The sequence below is a fragment of the Salvia miltiorrhiza genome, chromosome 6 (genome assembly GCF_028751815.1).
Source record: "Salvia miltiorrhiza cultivar Shanhuang (shh) chromosome 6, IMPLAD_Smil_shh, whole genome shotgun sequence".
In the NCBI taxonomy this organism is placed as follows: Eukaryota; Viridiplantae; Streptophyta; class Magnoliopsida; order Lamiales; family Lamiaceae; genus Salvia; species Salvia miltiorrhiza.
In genome coordinates this window covers 33,404,143-33,423,709 of record NC_080392.1, presented here as the reverse complement: position 1 = coordinate 33,423,709, position 19,567 = coordinate 33,404,143, and the positions used below count along the sequence as shown (strand labels likewise).

General features: G+C 36.4%; 2 protein-coding genes and 1 long non-coding RNA gene across 7 annotated transcripts; 2 read left to right on the top strand and 1 right to left on the bottom strand.

Moving 5' to 3' along the window:
- Window positions 1-295: 295 nt before the first annotated feature.
- LOC130990781 (uncharacterized) lies at window positions 296-2,452 on the bottom strand. The gene has a single exon (XM_057915014.1). It carries the CDS (start codon window positions 2,450-2,452, stop codon window positions 296-298), a length of 2,157 nt encoding a protein of 718 aa, XP_057770997.1.
- Window positions 2,453-12,318: 9,866 nt separating this feature from the next.
- Window positions 12,319-15,523, top strand: LOC130989148 (uncharacterized). Of its 5 annotated transcripts, XR_009090506.1 has the most exons (8): window positions 12,319-12,834; window positions 13,266-13,415; window positions 13,511-13,585; window positions 13,951-14,052; window positions 14,443-14,529; window positions 14,707-14,776; window positions 14,849-14,956; window positions 15,148-15,523. XR_009090506.1 is itself a non-coding variant. In XM_057913086.1 (7 exons), exons 4-7 carry the CDS (start codon window positions 14,459-14,461, stop codon window positions 15,232-15,234), a joined length of 336 nt encoding a protein of 111 aa, XP_057769069.1. In that variant the 5' UTR covers window positions 12,320-12,834; window positions 13,266-13,415; window positions 13,511-13,585; window positions 14,443-14,458; the 3' UTR covers window positions 15,235-15,523. The 5 variants fall into 5 exon arrangements, 4 of the variants coding, with proteins under 4 accessions (XP_057769069.1, XP_057769070.1, XP_057769068.1 ...); XM_057913086.1 differs by lacking the exon at window positions 13,951-14,052 and having other exon boundaries at window positions 12,320-12,834; XM_057913087.1 differs by lacking the exons at window positions 13,511-13,585; window positions 13,951-14,052 and having other exon boundaries at window positions 12,320-12,834.
- A 552-nt stretch (window positions 15,524-16,075) lies between these two features.
- LOC130989147 (uncharacterized) lies at window positions 16,076-19,288 on the top strand. Its single transcript, XR_009090505.1, has 3 exons — window positions 16,076-16,204; window positions 16,288-16,343; window positions 18,915-19,288. It is a non-coding gene; the product is annotated as an uncharacterized LOC130989147 (long non-coding RNA).
- Window positions 19,289-19,567: the final 279 nt, after the last annotated feature.

Here is a 19,567-nt window from a genome sequence, read left to right as displayed (position 1 = left end):
ATGTCGTGGAAGTCCTCAAAATTTCCAATTACACTGATAAACATGCCTGACTAATCATACTAACAACTCTCTAGTACTACTTATTACATGTATAAACATGCCTACATTGATTTGCATAAGTAGCGATATCGCTATATTTATATTCGCATCCTACTTATACTTAGAACTATCAATTTCATAACTGAAGAAATTATTGTTTCTTATCTATGGCTTGTAACAAGAATGGAAACTTTACATTCATGTTTCTAACAACAAAACTGCAGTCAAGTATAATGATAAACATTAGTTGTCATAATCACTCCTCTATGTTGATGCTTATGTGATCCTTGTTTTGGTTTTGGAGGCCAAGCAAGGCTCGCCATTCTTGAATGTAAGTTGGGCGATGAGGGGGGAGGCCCAAGATGGGAAGTTGGCGTTGTTGTATAAGTGCGATGATATCTTCAGTTTCTCCCAAATACTTTGCTGCTTTGCGCACGCCTCTCTCTCTTTCCTCGATGCCACTGCGGTGACACATGCTGCTGATTGCCCACGGTAGATTTGTGAGGCACGCAGCCACTATATCTGCAATCATCACCGATAATGTCTCAAACACATGCTCACCTCCTCCATGGTTGAGCAGAATTGCTTTGCTCACCCTGTACATTGAGTTAGCTGCAATCACCTCCGGGCTCCAGTAAACAAGGTTTTGCGTGACACTGTTTTTGGGATTTCTCTTGAACTCGAGCACTCTTCTTCCAGAATCTTCATGGAGTTGTTGCAGTATTTCCTCCGCATTCTTTCCTTTAATGGAAATTTCATCAAGATCCCTGTTCTGCCACTTGCCCTTTAGTTCAGCTTCTACACTCACTGCTTCCGCTGCAGCTCTCGTTTTTGCCAATTGCCCTTTTCTGTCGAGAAGTTTGTCCATAAGCTTCACATAGCGGAGGCCTTCAGTGACGCTACGCAATAGGCGTTCCGATTTCTCCTTTTCAACGTTCGGAATTGCCCGTGCAATGCAAGCCAGTGTGACAACAGGTAGAGCCCAGCAATGAGGAAGCTCTTGAGGATGCAGAGTTGGAACTTGATGGCTATCAAATTCTGTCACCCCTTTGAAGTTGCATGATTTGGACAAGAGATTCAGCAGCTTTTCGGGTTTCCTCTTCTTAGCTTTCCTGATGATTTCGTCCACCTCTTTGAAGATGTTACTCAGTGTTTCTGCAGGTAACTCCGCCTCTCCTTGAAGCTGAATAACATAGCGCCTCATGTCCACCTCTCCGGAGTCAGAGTTGGAGTCACAAATGTGTTTCTGCCTCGACCTTCTGATGTAGTTGAGGCAGAAACTCATTAGTCTCATCGTGCAGATAGAGACAGAGAGGACTAATTTACTCGCCATAACAATCAGATGCTGAACAAAGATGCCAAGTCTCAGAATGAGTCCTCTCAGACCATGAAGAACTTTTCTACTCTTGAGATGTTGAATCTCTACAGATAACGAGCTCTGTCGCCATTCCACCAGCTTCTGAGTCCAATAGCCCTCCACTGTGAATGCATCTTGGATGCTCCTTCTGCAGCCAGTCGAGGTTCTATGGTTTATCGCGACAAACCACCTCGACGTTGGAGCAATGGCACCCACAATCACTCCAACAGTCTGGGACAGCAGAATCACTCTCGTCGACTGCTTATAACTCGAAAACGCGTGATCAAATATCCCCTCCTTCACCGCGATCCGTATCTCAGCTTCCACCAAATTAAAGGCAACGATCAAGCTGACGATGCCAGACACGGTGCTTGTCACGGAACGAGCCATCACAAACTGAGGGCTGCTGGTCTCCGCCATCACCCAATATTTCTTGATCAACACCCTCAGCTTCTTCGTGATATCCACCAATTCCTCTTCGTTCAAGATTGAGTTATGCATATCATGGTACCTGGTCTCCAGAAACTGTTTAGTAGACAGAATGGTGAGAGCAGATGAAATGAACATAAGCAGCAAGAGGAGCATCAAGCCCATGGCAACAGATTCTTCCCAAAATGCCCGCCTTAAGTCGAGATAAGACCGCATTTGGATGACCTGGATGCACACATTCCCGGTGATGGTGATCACCATAATGCCTAGAGCCACCACGTTCATCAGCAAGCTCTTGTCGTCCATGGATCCCAACGACGTCAGGAAATTAGCCATGACGATGGAGATGAAGGAGAGGCTGCTGACCTTTGCAAGGCGGTCGGTGACAGAGTACATTTTAGTGGTGAGATCCACGGGGAGCTTCATTGCCACGGATAGCAAAGCCAAGGAAGTGGCGTTGAGGGACAAGTATTTAGATGGGAACCAGTATTTTCTGCTCCGGAATCCGTGGAAGACGTCGGCGGCCATGGCGAGCGTGCAGAGCGTCGATGCTACGGCGGCATACATGCCTATCCACGGCATCGGCGCCTCCAGCTGTTCCACCACGTTTGGATCGTTTTCAGGCATTATCAAAATCTGATCTTAACTATTTGAGTGTAACTAGGAAAGGAATTTATGTGATTTATATAGCCAGATCAGCAGCGTGGAGTTGGAGTTGAAGAAGAATTTTGTCAGCATTTTCCATACCAAACATGCTGAAAGAGAGATGATAATTTGGCTTTTAGTCCATGTCGTAATTTTGGTGGTGTAGTTGTTACAGTTACACCAATTATTTATTTTTCTTTTCTTTCTAAATCTTGGTCAGCACGGGCTTTAATTTAGTCAACGAACTACCGTTTTTGATTATTTTGTACTGTCACTGTTTTGTAATTTTTTTTAAATCAACAATTTAATATAAAAATAACATTATATAACTTTGTATCTTATTAACCACCGGTATTATTATATGACTAGAATGCATGGTACATGCCCCCATAATTGACTGGAGTCAAGTTTCAATTTTTTGGTAACAATAGTTAGATAATGATGTAATGACTTCAACATAAAACACTTCTTACTTGGAGTTTTTCTAAAAAATCATTTGTATCTAAATATAAAAAATTTCAGTATTTTTTAATTCTCTTTACGAACTTTATTTTTAAAATATAAATACACAAATTTTATATGTATTTGATTTTGCCCATGAAACTTATTTTTTCCCAAATTGATGTTGTCGTGTCCGTCGGAACTGCTAATATGAAATGATCAACCGTTGGTCTTGATTTATTTTTGAGTTATTTGTGTGTAAATATAAGAACTTTCAATATTTTTCAATTTTCCCGGCGAACCTCATATTTTTATGATTTTTTTCACGAAATTCATTTCTCCCATATTTCTCACTCAATGATAGAATTTTTAGATCCAAAGTTTATATTAGAGCTTTTCAAATTTCTCGACGCAATAAAAAATTTGCATTAACATTTTAAACATAACTAATTACATCACAAAGTGGTTGAGAAATATGCAATGATAAAAAAAATCGATCCAAAAATCATATAAAATCTTTTCAATTTCTGGACACAATAAAAAAAATTAATTAATATTTTAAAAATTGCAACACAAACTAATTGAGAAACATGAAGGAAGTGAATTTTGTGGGGAAAAATGAATTTCATGGGAAAAATCAAAAGAGTATTGAGTTCGCGGAAAAACTAGAAAATACTGAAAGTTTGTGTTTTTATACGCAAATGACCTAAATTAAAATTGACTATGCCATGTAGAAAATAATAGAGAGTGCTTTTGAAATAGCCATTTTGAACAATAAAAATAAATATTTGGCCACTAATCTAAAAAACACAAATTTTGACCATTTTTTATATTTTAATATTGTTTTGCCCTTAATTAGGACGGACCAGATTCGGGTTTGCGCGCGGGTTGGGTACACATGACATTATTAGTGCCAAAAATACCAACAGAAAAAAAAAATCAAGTCAATTGGTACACTTGGCACTATTAGTGCAAATAGTATCATGCACGCACGAATGGTACTAGTGACCATAAGAGAGAGTATATAACACTAATGACACTAATATGGCTATAAGTACCATTCGTGTAACACCCTAAATGGAGAATTTAAATCCTAAATGGATAATCTAAACCCTAAATGGGGTATTTAAACCCTAAATGGATAATCTAAACTCTACGGGCCGGGAAGTGTTCAAAATGATCATATAACTGCACTCATTTATATAAAACAAGATAGTGTATCAACACAAGTATATGACACTATTGGCACTAATATGGTCACTAGTACCATTCGTGCATGTCACTCACTAATAGTGCCAAGTGTACCACTTTAGTTTGGACGGCTCAAAAAAGAATACGCACCACTTTCGTTGGGACCGAGAGGGTAATTTATTGTGTTCCTTTGTCTCATTTTTAATTTGTTAGTTTTCTTATTATAATTTTCTTCGATTTTAATATATTATATTTTAATATAATTTTACGATAATTAACTAAAATTCACTCATATAACTAGGATTTATAATTATTTTTATATTCATATAAATTAATTATTAATTATTTGAGTTAATTAATTCAAAGTTAAGATTTATATTTTTTATTTATTTCAATTTTTAGCAATAAATATTCCCTCTGTCCCATTTTAAATGGAACAATAAAAATTGGTACGGAGATTACGAATAATGTAGAGTGAGTAGAAACCACTTACTACTATTTTTAGAAAGTATCCTTAAAAATGAGACAAATTAAAAAGAAAAGTGTGTCATGATAAGTGGAACAGAATGAGTACTAATTAGAGTTAATTATATAATAATACCTCCGTCAACGAAAAAACTTTCTAATTTTCCTTTTTGGGACATCAACAAAAGAACTCCATACCTATTTTTGGACTATATATCACCACTTGTAAATATCTCATTTACCTTTAATTTTCACATTTTTCACATTTTCACATTTTCACCACTCTCAATACTCATTATAATAAATTTTCATCATTCCCAATACAATCAACAACTTGTTCTCCACTTTTAATACATTTGATAACTTTTTTCTTAAAACTCGTGTCACTTTCTTTTAGTAAGTTCTTTTGTGGACAGAGGGAGTAATATTTTTTATTTTTATCATAAACAATTACTCCTTCCGTCCCAATTACTCCTTCCGTCCCAGTTCTTTTAGTAAGTTCTTTTGTGCCAAGTGTACCACTTTAGTTTGGACGGCTCAAAAAAGAATACGCACCACTTTCGTTGGGACCGAGAGGGTAATTTATTGTACGTTCCTTTGTCTCATTTTTAATTTGTTAGTTTTCTTATTATAATTTTCTTCGATTTTAATATATTATATTTTAATATAATTTTACGATAATTAACTAAAATTCACTCATATAACTAGGATTTATAATTATTTTTATATTCATATAAATTAATTATTAATTATTTGAGTTAATTAATTCAAAGTTAAGATTTATATTTTTTATTTATTTCAATTTTTAGCAATAAATATTCCCTCTGTCCCATTTTAAATGGAACAATAAAAATTGGTACGGAGATTACGAATAATGTAGAGTGAGTAGAAACCACTTACTACTATTTTTAGAAAGTATCCTTAAAAATGAGACAAATTAAAAAGAAAAGTGTGTCATGATAAGTGGAACAGAATGAGTACTAATTAGAGTTAATTATATAATAATACCTCCGTCAACGAAAAAACATTCTAATTTTCCTTTTTGGGACATCAACAAAAGAACTCCATACCTATTTTTGGACTATATATCACCACTTGTAAATATCTCATTTACCTTTAATTTTCACATTTTCACATTTTCACCACTCTCAATACTCATTATAATAAATTTTCATCATTCCCAATACAATCAACAACTTGTTCTCCATTTTTAATACATTTGATAACTTTTTTCTTAAAACTCGTGTCACTTTCTTTTAGTAAGTTCTTTTGTGGACAGATGGAGTAATATTTTTTATTTTTATCATAAACAATTACTCCTTCCGTCCCAATTCCCATTTATCATGATACACTTTCTTTTTTAATTTTTTCCATTTATAATGATACTTTTTCAAAATAGTATGTCGTCACTACCTTCTCTACACATAAAATAAGTGGTCTCTACTCACTTTATATTCTTAATTTCTGTGCTCAAAACAAATGCCCCGAGATAAGTGGGACGTGAGAGTATAAACTAATGAGATTGAGTGAGACACGGTAAAACCCAACAAATTATGAGAGAGAGAATCTGATCCAAAAAAAAGATACATGACCATCGGTTAAAAAATAAAAGGTTAGTTGCATGTATATACACGAACTTTTAGAGTTTTCTGATTTTTCTCATAAAATTTATTATTTGAATATAAATACATAATTTTTGTATTCGGCTGATTTTTCCTCCAACTAGCAATTTCGGTCGAATTAAAATTGACGTGACTTCTACATGACATATTATTGTTTAACATGGTGTATTTATACGAACTTTCAGCATTTTTTAGTTTTTAGGCGAGCTTAAACTTCATTTTCCAACAATTATTTTCTATTTAAGGCTTGGCTTGTAAGAGGAAATAATTGACACATTCATGACTTACGACAGCAAGACTTGAAGTAAAATATAAGCAATTAATGTTGTGTTAACCACAATTGTGATCCTCAACGTCGATAATAATTTGATCCTCTACTTGATGTGGATTATTCTGATCTTCCAGGCTGAGCAAGGCTCGCCATTCTTGGATGCAAGCTGCCCGTTGAGGGTCGAGGATGGGAAGTTGGCGTTGTTGTAGTAGCGCAATGATCTCTTCAGTTTCACCCAAATATTTAGCTGCTCTCCGCACCCCTCTCTCCCTCTCCTCAATAGCACTGCGGTGACACTTGATGATGATTGCATGCGCTAGATTTGTGAGGCATGCAGCTACTATATCTGCAATCATCACCTATAATCTCTCAAACAGCTGCTCATCTGTTTCTACTCTTGAGATGTTGAATCCCTATAGATAAGGAGCTGTGTTGCCATTCCACCAGCTTCTGAGTCCAATAGCCCTCGACAGCGAATGCATTTTCGACGTTGTTTCTCCAGCCAGCTGAGGTTCTATGGTTTATGGAGACAAACCATCTGGATGCAGGAGCAACGGCACCAACCATCACTCCAACAGTCTGGGACAGCAGAACCCCTCTCGACGACTTCTTATAACTCGAATACGGCTGGTCAGATAGCCCCGTCTCCATCGCAATCCGTATCCCGGCCTCCACCAAAACAACAGCCATGATCAAGCTCACGATCCCAGACACAGCGCTTGTGACGGAGCGAGCAATCACAAACTGAGGGCTGCTGGTCTCCGCCATCACCCAATATTTCTTGATCAACGCCCTCAGTTTCCTGGTGCTGGCCCTCCTCATATCCAACAACTGCTCTTCTTTCAAAGCTGACTTATGTATATCGCGGTACCTGCTCTCCAGATACTGTTTAGTAGACAGAATGGTGAGAGCAGATGAGACAAACATGAGCAGGAGCAGCAACACGAGCATGGAGGCCATGGCTATAGATTCTTCCCAGAATCCATGCCTGGCGTGGAGATAAGAGCGCATCTGGATGATCTGGATGCATACGTTCCCGATGATGGTGATCACCAGTATACCTAAAGCCACGGCATTTAGCCGTCGGTAATCAACGCTTTTTTTGTAGTGTCTTGTCGTCCATGGATCCTAACGACGTAAGGAAATTAGCCATGGCGATGGCCATGAAGGCGAGGCTGCTCACTTTGGCAAGGCGGTCGGTGACAGAGTACATTTTGGCAGTGAGATCTACCGGGAGCTTCATCGCCACGGCTAGCAAGGCCAGGGTAGTGGCGTTAAGGGAGAAGTATTTCGATGGGAACCAGTATTTTCTGCTTCGGAATCCGTGGAAGACGTCGGCAGCCATGGCGAGCGTGCAGAGCGACGACGCTACGGCGGCATACATGCCTATCCACGGCATCGGCCCCTCCAGCTGTTCATCCACGTTCGGATCGTCTTCAGGCATTGGCGGAAGGGGTGAGTTATCAACAAGTTATGATAAAAATATTATGCTTTTTTTTTTGTGTGTGTGAGTCTGAAATTTGATTCTTGGAAATTTATGTGCGTTTATATAGATAGATAAGCTGCGTGGAGCTGGACTTTAATTTCGAGGAAATAATGAATGAGTACTATTTTGTAGAAGGAATTTTGTGTACATTTTCACACCTAACGTTGTGAAAGAGAGATGATCTCAGTGACTGGATAAACGGAAAATAGTTCTTGTTTTAGTTGTTAGGCTATTCATTTATATTTCGTGTTTTCTTGTTTGTATCTGAAACTACTTGGTGTTTATTATCCAGTCAATGAACAACTACCGCTGCTGATTATTTTTTTACTGTCACGGTTTTGTAATCTTCTTAACTACCGGTGTGGTGTTACACGATCAGCGTGATTGACTCACAATTTTTTTTGAACAACAATTAGATCGTTAATGTACTGACTTTTAACACAAAACAATTCTAACTCGTTTTTGCTTACTGGATCAATGGCAGGCTCCACTGTATATCTTATTATTAATAAATATAATATAATTATCATTTAAAAAAATAATCAAGTATTCTGAGTACTTGACCAGATACTTAGGGTACCCGAACTGAAAAATTGGACGCATAGCTATATTGAGTAAAATTTGGGTCGGGTACAATTCCACCTTGCCATCATAATTTGGATCCGGTACAATTTCATTCTCATTACAATTTGGATCCGATACATTTTTCTGATTGGGTCGTGATAAACATGCGCCCAATCACCGAAAGCATAGGTCAAGAGGTGGGCGCGGCATTGGGTGGCGGGGGGGGGGGGGGGGGGCTTGCGCGGGCCCAGTACTTTGTATCAAGTCCGAACCCTCAACTATGGATCTTGTTATACATTGTTGATTAATAGCTGTCAAATATGTAAGACTATTTCATAAAAATTTAAATAAAATCATTAACATTAATTAGAGTAAAATAAAATCTTCAGGCAAACTTGTACGCAAATTTGAATACTATTTCCTTCGTCCCATTACAAGTGTTCCACTTTTTATTTTGGGATGTCCATTACAAATGTCTCATTCTTTTTTTTGGCAATATATTATCTGTCAATATCTAATATTTAAATAATTTTTATCAACCACTTTATATACTTTTTACACTTTTTTTAATTTCGGTGTCCGAAAAGTAATGAGACATTTATAATGGAACGAAATGAGTATAAAATACTTAAATTTATAATTTAAGACTTTTTTCAATACACTAGCAGAGATAACGTGCATTCGCACGTAAAAAAGAATTAATTTAATAATTATTTTTTATGAATGTAAATTTATATGTTATTTCTTCGAGCAGTTGATAGGCGTGGGCTGCTACTCCACTCTTCTTTTGGGTTGGGGTTTTTTATCGAGCATGAGGTGTGCTCGACATGCTGTTGTTCTTGCTGCTGTTCTTGGCCATGACTCCTGGTCGTGGAGCTTCTTCGAGCAGAGCGTTGGCTGTTGGGGTTTCTTTTCGAGCTTTTGGTGCGCTCGTTGTGCTGCTACTCTTGGTCATGGTTGGAGGGCGAGGTTCGAGGCATCGCCTTGGTTCTTTTTCAGTCCTCGGGTGAGCTCAGGGCTGGGGCTGAGATGGTCGGGTCTCATTGGGAGCTCCGCGAGTGGGGAACGGTCGCGCATTTTCCTCTCTCGGCGTCGAGAACTAACTTTTGGACGGCGAGCTTTGGTCAGTGATGCGTCGTGCCATGCTCTTTTATGAGCTTTTTTCTTGTTGTTTGCTTATAGCTCTTTGCCTTTTTTTGTTCCTTTTTGTTTTTATTTCGTTGGTGTCGAGTCACGGCGGCTTGGGGGTGATGGTTAGGCCGGAGCTCCCGAAGCCGTCATCCGCTCTTTGTTTTTCTTTTTACTTCGGTTGTTTTGCTTTAGACGAGCACTCTTTTTCCTATTTAGGGTTTTCTCTCACGGATTTTCCTATATAGGTTTTAACGAGGCTCGGCCCTTAGTCTGCTCTCTGTGCTTTCGGGGGTTTTAGGTTCTCATTTTCTCTTTTTTATATATGATCTGTATTTCATCATAGTAATATTTATTATTTTAATATATTGTTTGAATCAATTATTGGGTGAATTTTAAATAGTATAATGTCATAAAACTAAAAAAAACATTTAAATTTAGTATAAAAAATTAATTTTAATTAATTAACCATCACCTAATTTTATCGTCGTTAGAAAAAACATACCAAAAAGAAAAGAAGATTGATATGAAATTCATATTTATTTTCTAGATTTTCATGTTTATATTTTAATTTTGTTTAGTATTTAGATTTTTTTATTTTTAAACACGTTGTTTATTTTCAGTGCTCATCATGCATTGCACGGGAGGGTGTACTAGTGTGTGAAATCAACGAGAGAATGCAATTAGAAAGTTGGTTAAATATAAGATTATTTATTTTTCTATATAACCCATGTACTTTTGATAATTTTGATAGCATCCAAAATATTTTTAGATGAGAAAACTACCCACACAAAGGTTAATCAATTCGCATGCTCACACGTAGGTGGAAAAATTATCCTCATGTATACGGAATTGAATCCAAGATCTCTTACAAAGGAAAATCTTTTGATGCATAAGTTTTGTCATTTGAGCTATGCCTTAATTCTTTAATTTTTTAGGATAATAATAGTATTGTCTTAATTTCCTTAATATAGGAATTAATAATGATTTTGTGGTACTTTTTCATTAGATGAAACTTGCATGTTGTTATCATTATTTTTCGTTTGTACTAAATAAATTTATATTTTTATGCGATAGTCAATGAATGACACTTGAAAAATCGTATATGATAGACTTATATTTATAAAAGGTATTTACGACATTCAAATTTGATACATTTAACTCCATGAGTACTCATTTTATCACTAAATCATTGCCAATGAGATATAGTATAACTTTTACATTGTATGCTATTTGTATTATGTATATTTAAATATTTAAAATATATGCAATACTTCCACATATTTAATTTATTGTTTGATTGATTGTACTACGAGAAAGAATGCGAGAAGATGAGTAATTCAGTGCTCGTTTGGTTCAAGTAGAGGAATGGAAAGGGAATGAAATTAAATAAAAGAGTGGAATGGTAACAATAACCATTACTTTTATTCAGTGTTTGGTTTAACAATGAAAATGAATCATGAGTAAGTAATTCCCTTTTTTCTCCCCTCTATTTTGAGGGGTAACAAATTGAGTGATTGGGTTACCCTAGGATAATGATTATCTCATTAGTCAAGCCAAACAACAAGTAATGGATTCAATTGCTTGATTCCCTTTCCAACCTCTAAAAACACTCAATCAAACGTGAGCTTACTGAATAACAACTAAAAATATAACTAAGCGGTAATTTCGAGATTTACTACCCCAACAAACCCACGTCTGAAACCCTAGGTATACCAAACTGACGACTCACTCCAACCACTGTGCAGCGGCGATTTTCCCAAAAGTTTGAACAGCTGATTGATTCCAGTGATTATTTCCGGTGAGGACACGATAAAAGAAGGTGATTTATCGCCAAGCAAATCGACGTCCCATTCTGTTGGGAAAAATCGGCATGCTATAAGATTTTCACTTTCTGAATTTATGTTACTTCTAGCAGAGATCATGTCGTTGGTTTATGGCTTAAATTTTGAGCAGTTAGCTTTCTTCTTGTTGGACTGCACTATCTTTTCTGTTGATGCTCTTGTTAATTTGGGTTTTGGCTGAATGTATTTGATTGAGTAGTTCTTGTAATTAGAGCCTAATTGGTAGTATATGTTATGTTGTGATTTCGATGTTTGAACAAGCACTACTAAAAATCAAAATATGGATAACGGTTCATACATAACGGTTTTGGTCAAAAACCGTTATGTATGAGCGCACTTTTGAATATACATAACGGTTTTATGGACTTCTGTTATGTATGTACTGTTATCTAAATGTATTTATAACAGTATTAAATTAAGCGTTACGTAATAGTGTTATCTATTTATGATATATATAACAGTGCTACTGAACCGTTAACCCAATCGTTATGTATGAGCATGTATTCAACAACGATTATTTCAGCGTTAAGAATATTGTTATGTATGAGCGTAATTTATAACGGTAGTTGTAACCGTTATTCCTTACTATTATCTACTAATTTTTTTTTGTTTTTTTTTTAATTTTTAAAAACAAAATTATTCTTCTAAAAAATAAATATAACCCTCCCGCCACCTTATCGCTCCAAATCTCAAACCTTTCTTTCTAAAATTAATTTCACCCAAATATTTATTTATTAACTCTAATTTTATTTTATTTTTTGAAACGAATTTATTAACTCTAATTTTTAAACAGCCTAATCCCCTCTCACTTTTCCAAATAATTTAACGCCATCGCTGTTTCCTTTTCCTCTTTCAATTCATTCTAAAGTCCGGTGCCGCTACACTGAAATTGGGTGAGCCGGCGCTGCCGTAGTTTCTCTAAATCCGACACAATCGTCGTTCGTTTCCTCTTCTTCTCTCAATCACTACAATTCCAGAGTCCACACACAAAGAATCGAGCCCTAGTTCATTATTCTCTTGGAAACTGTTGCCGTCGCGGCTCCTCTCCGACGATGTTGTGCCCGCCGTCGGCGTTGCCTCTAGTGTTCTCAATTACACATGGAGGAAGGGACGAGCCCTAATTTCGCCTCAGAATCGCCGCAGGCCATCCCCCCTCCCCTTTGAACTCCGGCGATGTCGCCGTCCTTAGGGCGGTGTCGCTCTGCCTCATCTCAGAAAACTCTCTCCTCTCAACCTCAAGCACCAATTCGTACTCACATACGAAAGAGAACAACAGTCGAGCCCTAATTTCTCCATAAAAAACAGAAGCAGCCGCTGTCCTCCTCTCAATTCCGCCAACGTCGCCGCCCAAGGTCGATATCTCAATAATGCGATTTTATTTAATTCATACTTGTTGGATTTCTTTTATTTCACCTTACTGAAAATTAGAGAAATGCTATTCCTCAATTCTAAAATATGTTTGTTGTAAACACATACACCTCGTAACTTTTGTTTGCAAAGTTTTTGTTGGTGAGTTGGATTGAATCTCTATGCATCTGATAAGTTTTTTGTTGCTTATAAATTGGAAATGGTTGCTTAATAAGTTAATTCCAATGTTCGTTTATATTTCCTGAAAAATCAGTTATGCGAGACAAAATCTCACTACCTGGTAAGACATTCTTATATTATAGTATTCAGTGTATGCTACTTACTTTTAATTAGATCAAATGAGGTATAATTATAATATGCTAGAAGTTCTATTCATAAATCCCCAATATGATCCATGTTTGTTCCTTTCTTTTAGGTTGTTCATGAGACCATTAATGTTGGAACAGAGACTGCTGCCGGTGTGTTTTGGATTGAGAAGAGTTTCACGCTTCCAGGAAAATTCTTATACCTGAGTGTGTTTTGGATTGAGAAGAGTTTCAGGCCTCAAAGCTAGTTAAGGAAATTGGTAGGCAGATGAGCATCTCTAATGAACATCCTTCTGCTGTTATATGTCTAATTCTTTTTATTATACAAGTTAACGTACTTTGGTTTCCTAATTAGGTTGCAACTGATCGGTGTATCATGGCTATCTTATTCCTTATTGTTGTCGGTGTCATAGCTATCATTATTGTGAAGGTCAGATGCTTGTTTGCTTTCCTGTTTTGCTCGATTTTTCTGACCATTGGAAACATATTTACTGTGGAAAATTTGCTGTTTGAAAATTTTCTTGTCTGGCCTGTAGGAAGAGGATCAAGTGTATACTGGCATCTAGAGTTTAGTACCCTGTTAGTACATGATATTTTGTCATGAATATTTTCTCTGGAAAAAGTTGGACTTTGAGACTTCCAACTTTATATGACTTACATGTTGATTTGAGAATTTATGGGGGCTGTGATTCATAAATGGTTCATTGGGGAAGAATTTAGGACATATAGATATTGCGATACTCCGGGATTTGATTAAAGACTTATTTAGTTCTAAAACCATGTCAAACAAATTAGTTTGGGAATATTAAATAAAGCTAGAGATGGGGAAAATGTTCTGCAGCTACGCAAACTCTGCCTTGCCACCACATGACTGCTGCTCAGAACGTCATGGAACAGGTCACCTTCTTCATTTTAATTACTACTTGGTCAACTTAGTAGATTTCTGAATATTGATTTACTGTGTATGTTGGCTTCTTTGGCAATCTATGGAAATATGTAATATAATCTGTGGATTTCTTATTCTAGTTCTAGTTCTTTGGCAATCTATGGAAATCTGTAATATAATCTTTGGTGGTATTTGCTCACATGAACTTTCATTTTTTGATGATTAGAGGGCGGAAATTATCTTTACTTAGTTGAATAGTTTTTATTTAATTTCTTGATAGCTTTTCTCCTGGACCACCTTGTGATGCTTCCTTGCGTAGTTTAATCCTATACAAATTATGATGTCCCAATCAACAAGCTATGACATGTTGTTTCTGTTACAATGATTTCATTCTGGTGCAGGTCTGATGGAACCAAAATGATAGTGCATATGTTCGACTCTCTTTATAATAGAATTCGTGATGTCCCTTGGAAAGCTGCTGTTGACAAGTAAGTTTTATCACCTGTGCGTATGTCCGTATACTAATTTGCTTGTATTGACTGTCATTTAACTTCTTGTTTGTCCGTATATTAATTTGTTTCTATTGGTTGTTTGTTGAAAGTAATTTAACTTCTTGATTGGGTGTCTATTCGTATATTAATTTGCTTGTATTCATTCTTTTGAAGTGCTATGAGTATCTACAATGCAAACAAAGGAAAGAAATTCAAGAACTCGGCAAAATGGGAAAATATAAAGGTGTGTGCTATTGTTTATAGGTAATATTAATTCATAGTTGGTAACCTCATATTTTTATGATTCTAAATGTAGGCTCCTAAGCAACCTGGTGGTACGGAATGTGGATTTTTTGTGATGCGCTATATGAAAGAAATAGTGCAAGGGTTTGAAAAGGACGCCAATATTTCTCTGCCATCATTGGTAAATGCTTATAAATATATACTATCATATTTTAATGTAACATTTTTCATAAATTATACTTGACCACTAATTTTTATTTACAGTTTACGAATGTACAATATTCTCAAGTTAAATGCTTATAAATATATACTATCATATTTTAATGTAACATTTTTCATAAATTATACTTGACCACTAATTTTTATTTACAGTTTACGAATGTACAATATTCTCAAGTTGAAATCGATGAAGTTCGCGAGGAATGGGCTAAGTGTGTTCTTACACATGTATTGGACTGATTGTGAATTATGATCAGGCTATTAATCCTCTTATATCATCCCTAAGTGTTGGTGATATACATGTGCCATATTAATCCTCTTATATCATCCGCTTATACTTGTGAATTATGATCAGGCTTTAAAATTCACATATATAACTTAAGTAACAAATTACTGAAACTGGGCTTTTGAGATTAAGTTTAGATTCAAACATTTGTGAAGTTAATCTTCATTTAGCATCATTTTTAGTTTCTTTACATGGCACATAGTATTATGTTTTATTGATTTTGTTTCATGGTCAGGTGGCAATAACAGTGTAACAACCCGCTCTTTTATTATACTTAAATCCAGTAATATTTCAGTAAATCAAGCCCAGTAAATAATTATGATTTAAATTCAGTTTACGACACTGGATTATTTTCTAATTGAAGCAAGGTTATTATTTTATTTCTACGCCAGTTAGCTTCGCGTGAGTAAAACCACGATGAGAATTATTGAGTAAGCCAATAATGATTCAGTTCAAATTCATAACTGACTTAGTGAAGTCATGTTATTTATTAATCACAATAGAATTATTTTTCTATTTTTATTTCTCGAGTTGTGAATTTATTCCGGCTTGTGAAGAATTAAATCTACGTTATTAATTTAGATATTATTCCGTGTATTAAATCTAGCACGCCATGCTCCCTCAGTCACTCTATTTATATATGCTCACTCGTGCTTAGCTTTTCTTTTTCCACTCCTACATAATCAAAAAGAATTCAGCAAACAAATCTCAATTTAGCTGTACAAATCTCATCTTTAAATTCTTCAACCACGCTCTACAATTTAGCCGTACTATTCATCATCTTTTCACACTAATCAGCTCTCCATAAGTTCAGTATAAAACCATCCTCATTCACCTTCTTCATCACAGCAGCAAATCTACTCCTTCCTTTATGCACCAAAAATCATAGAGAGTTTATTTCAGCTGCAATCTGGACCCCAAGAGGTAAGCTCAACTTAAACTTCTCCATTTTTTTTTCTTGAGTTCAGCCTGCAATGGTTAAGCAAAAATCCACAATTATGTTTCAGTTTATTCACTCCTGAATTCATTAGCACAGCAGCCAACCAAGCACAAAACACACAAGGTGATTGCTAATCTCATTTTACTCTAGTTCATGCTACATGATTTACACCAACAAGTATGCTTATGTGTTAGAAAGTAAGAATAAAGAATTGAGATATATATGCATAATGGACTTAGCAAAGTCACGTTTCAGTAATACAGATTTACCCATGTTATGTAGAATGTCCTATGCGTTTATGATTCCTACTGGACTCTAAAAATTAGATGCTAACACAGTAGCAACACCACGACGCCATTAATCCCTTGCACATATAGTATGTAGAACCAAGACTTCACGCAAATATAAGATGTTAACTTAGAACATAAGAAAAATGGAAGGGGACTAGATTGATGTACCTGTTCAGTCGAACCAAGGGAACGACGACGAGTCCTTGCTGCCTCACCGGAATATGAGTAAAGCAGCAACGGCGAGGTGAAGAGTCAGGCCCGTCGACTCCGAGGAGGACAGCAGCGACGGCCTACCCTTCTCAGCCGGAACCCAGAAGACAGCGAAAGAAGACCCATCCCTTGAGTTCGAAAGCGGAAAGAACTAAGGAGGGAATGACATCTATAGCCTCGTCAAAAGCTCAGGGGCGGTGGCGTCCGCCAGAGGCGGCGGCGAACCAGGAGCGGCAGCAGCCGCTGGCGACGGTGGCAGCAACTCCAGACGGCGGCGACTTTCGCGGGCGATTGCAGGCGGAGCGGCGCGGCGGCGCGACGCCGGAATCGAGCGAAAGAGAGAGAGATGTGAGCAGCGATTCCTTCTTGATTTTTGAGGGAGAGAGCCGATGGTAGTGTGAGGAGAGTGAAAGAAAATCAGTAGTGTGAGGAGAGTGAGAGAGAACCGATATTAATGTGAGAAAAAGGAGAAATTTTACTTTAATAAAGTTTGAGAGAGAGAAATGCTTTACATCCACTTTTGACTAGTATTGAGAGAGAACCGAGAATTGGGGAAAATGTGGGTCTGCCACCTTTATGTTAATTGAGAAAGAAAATAAAAAGTTGATGGGGGGGGGAGGCGATTAATATATATATATATATATATATAAAGGGAATGTGAGGTGTTTTATTATAGGAGTGAAAATGATGAGTAGTGCTTTATTTTAAAGAAAGTGTCGATTTTTGTGGGTTTACATGAGTGCTATAAATTTTTAAAATTTCTTAATGAAGTGTCGATTTTGTTGTTTATGAGGATTTAAAATTTCTGATCAAAAAGAAAAAGAAAATAGAGTATTGATTAGTTTAATTGTGGGAGTATTATTACGAGAGAGATGAGCCTACCGAATTTTGTGGAAAATAGGGAGTATTATTTTAGGCCTCATTATTAATCCTAATTATATTTAATTAGTGATTAATTTTAATACTTACTAATTATTAGTTGGTAAGTGAGTTAGATTAATTCAAGATGAGTAGATTATTAAGATTTATAATCCAACCCCATGAAACGAGCTTTAATCCTATAATTGGATTATTATTAGAAATTTCTCGATTTAGTATCTCAGAATGATTTAATAAAAAGGAATATGAGTCATGCATAATCATTTCACGCATCCTCATTTATTGAGATTTTTCGAGAATTAGAATCTTATTTTATTTTCTCGGATTAAAGGTCAAGCACCAGAGTTAGAGCTAAACCGTGAGTCTGCTATTCAGGTGGGCAATTTCTTACGCGTAAGATAAAATGCTATTAAAGAACTATGCAAGTTTTATGCTTTATTATGCCTAAATGAGTTAAGCTTTATTATGCTTCACGCTAAATGATTTACGCTATGCTGTTTATACTATTTACGCCTATGTAATTTATGCTTTGTTACGCTTTAATAATTTACACTATGCTATTTACTTTATTATGCTTAAATGAGTTAAAACTTTATTTCTCTTTATTATCTACGCTTGTCACGCTTTAATAATATACGCTATGCTATTTACGCTTAATTACGACTTAAATTTTTATTATTTATTATTTATGCTTTGTTACGCTTTTAAGTGATTTACGCTTAAGTGATTTACGCTTTGTTACGCGCCTATGTGGTTCACGCTTTGTTACGCTTTAATGCTTTACGCTTATTATTTAACGCCTATGTGAGTTACGCTTTAATGCTTTATGCTTATTATCTAATGCTTATGTGATGATGTTAACGAAATCGATTCCTGAGCGGATAGCTATCTTGCCAGGATATATATATTTATTTATGCAACGCGACCGTGAGTCAATGAGAGGGTTGGCCGGTCAAACGTCCGTTGAGGGAGACTTCCCTCAACGGTACGATGCTAGCGTCTGTTGGGGGAGGCCTCCCTCAACAGTACGATGCCGTGTCCGGTGAGGGAGGCCTCCCTCACGGCGCGATGCCTGTGTTCGTTGAGGATCTTCCTCACGACACGATGCTTATTGATATGACTTTTGATGATGAGGAATGCACTTACGCTATTTATGAATTTGAAAATGATAGTATGCAAAGAACTTGAAAGAAGATTCATGTCGCTTATATGATGATGTGGTTGATGATAAAATGTTAAGCTTATAATTTAGTTTTTGGCAACTGCCCACTAAGTACTTTTGTACTTAGCCCTGCATATGTTTATGAATGTGCAGGTTGAGCTGTGATGAACGATGAAGTGTTGCTGAGTGGAGCTTTTGTCGAACTTAGAATAGGCTCAGAAATGATATGTGTCTGCATACATGTATCTCAGTCTTGCCTTCCGCTGCAAACACTGATTATGATTTAGTCAAGTCTATAACTATATGCCAATTACTCTTCAAAGAAATATCTAATGCTTACTCGGGTTCATCGAGTATTTTTTTTTTTTAATTATATGCGTCAATGCTTCAATGTCTTAAATTTTATTTCAAGAATTAATGCTAGATATTAATGTCTATAATCGAGTTATGAATGAGTCAAATGTGCCCTTTCTAACCCCGCTTCTTAAATCCCTTCCCTAGTCACGATTTCCCGGATTAATTATCTCTAATTAAGGCCGGTCGTGACAGAATGGTATCAGAGCAGTTCGTTTGCTCTGAGCCTAAGAATTTATTTTAGTCAAGCCTAGACTGGATCACTAGAGTGTCTAGAGTTCAGTCGACAAAGCTCAACACTTCATTGCATCACACTCAACGAAGCAGAATGGTAAGCTCTTCCAAGTTTTGAGTTGATGTTTGAAATCTTTTATAGCATTTGGCATGATCGAAAAGTGGGAATTGACGCGACATCAAAGTGTGTATCAGTCAATACTTAAGTTATATTGTTA

What these genes read in the sequence shown, in the direction of transcription:
- LOC130989148 (XM_057913084.1), top strand. Translation starts at nt 14,423, where the DNA reads ATGATTTCATTCTGGTGCAGGTCTGATGGAACCAAAATGATAGTGCAT. An exon ending in TGGAAAGCTGCTGTTGACAA is followed by an intron (nt 14,530 to 14,706) that starts GTAAGTTTTATC and finishes ATTCTTTTGAAG; the next exon opens with TGCTATGAGTATCTACAATG. An exon ending in ATATTTCTCTGCCATCATTG is followed by an intron (nt 14,957 to 15,147) that starts GTAAATGCTTAT and finishes TTTTATTTACAG; the next exon opens with TTTACGAATGTACAATATTC.
- LOC130990781 (XM_057915014.1), bottom strand. Translation starts at nt 2,452, where the DNA reads ATGCCTGAAAACGATCCAAACGTGGTGGAACAGCTGGAGGCGCCGATG.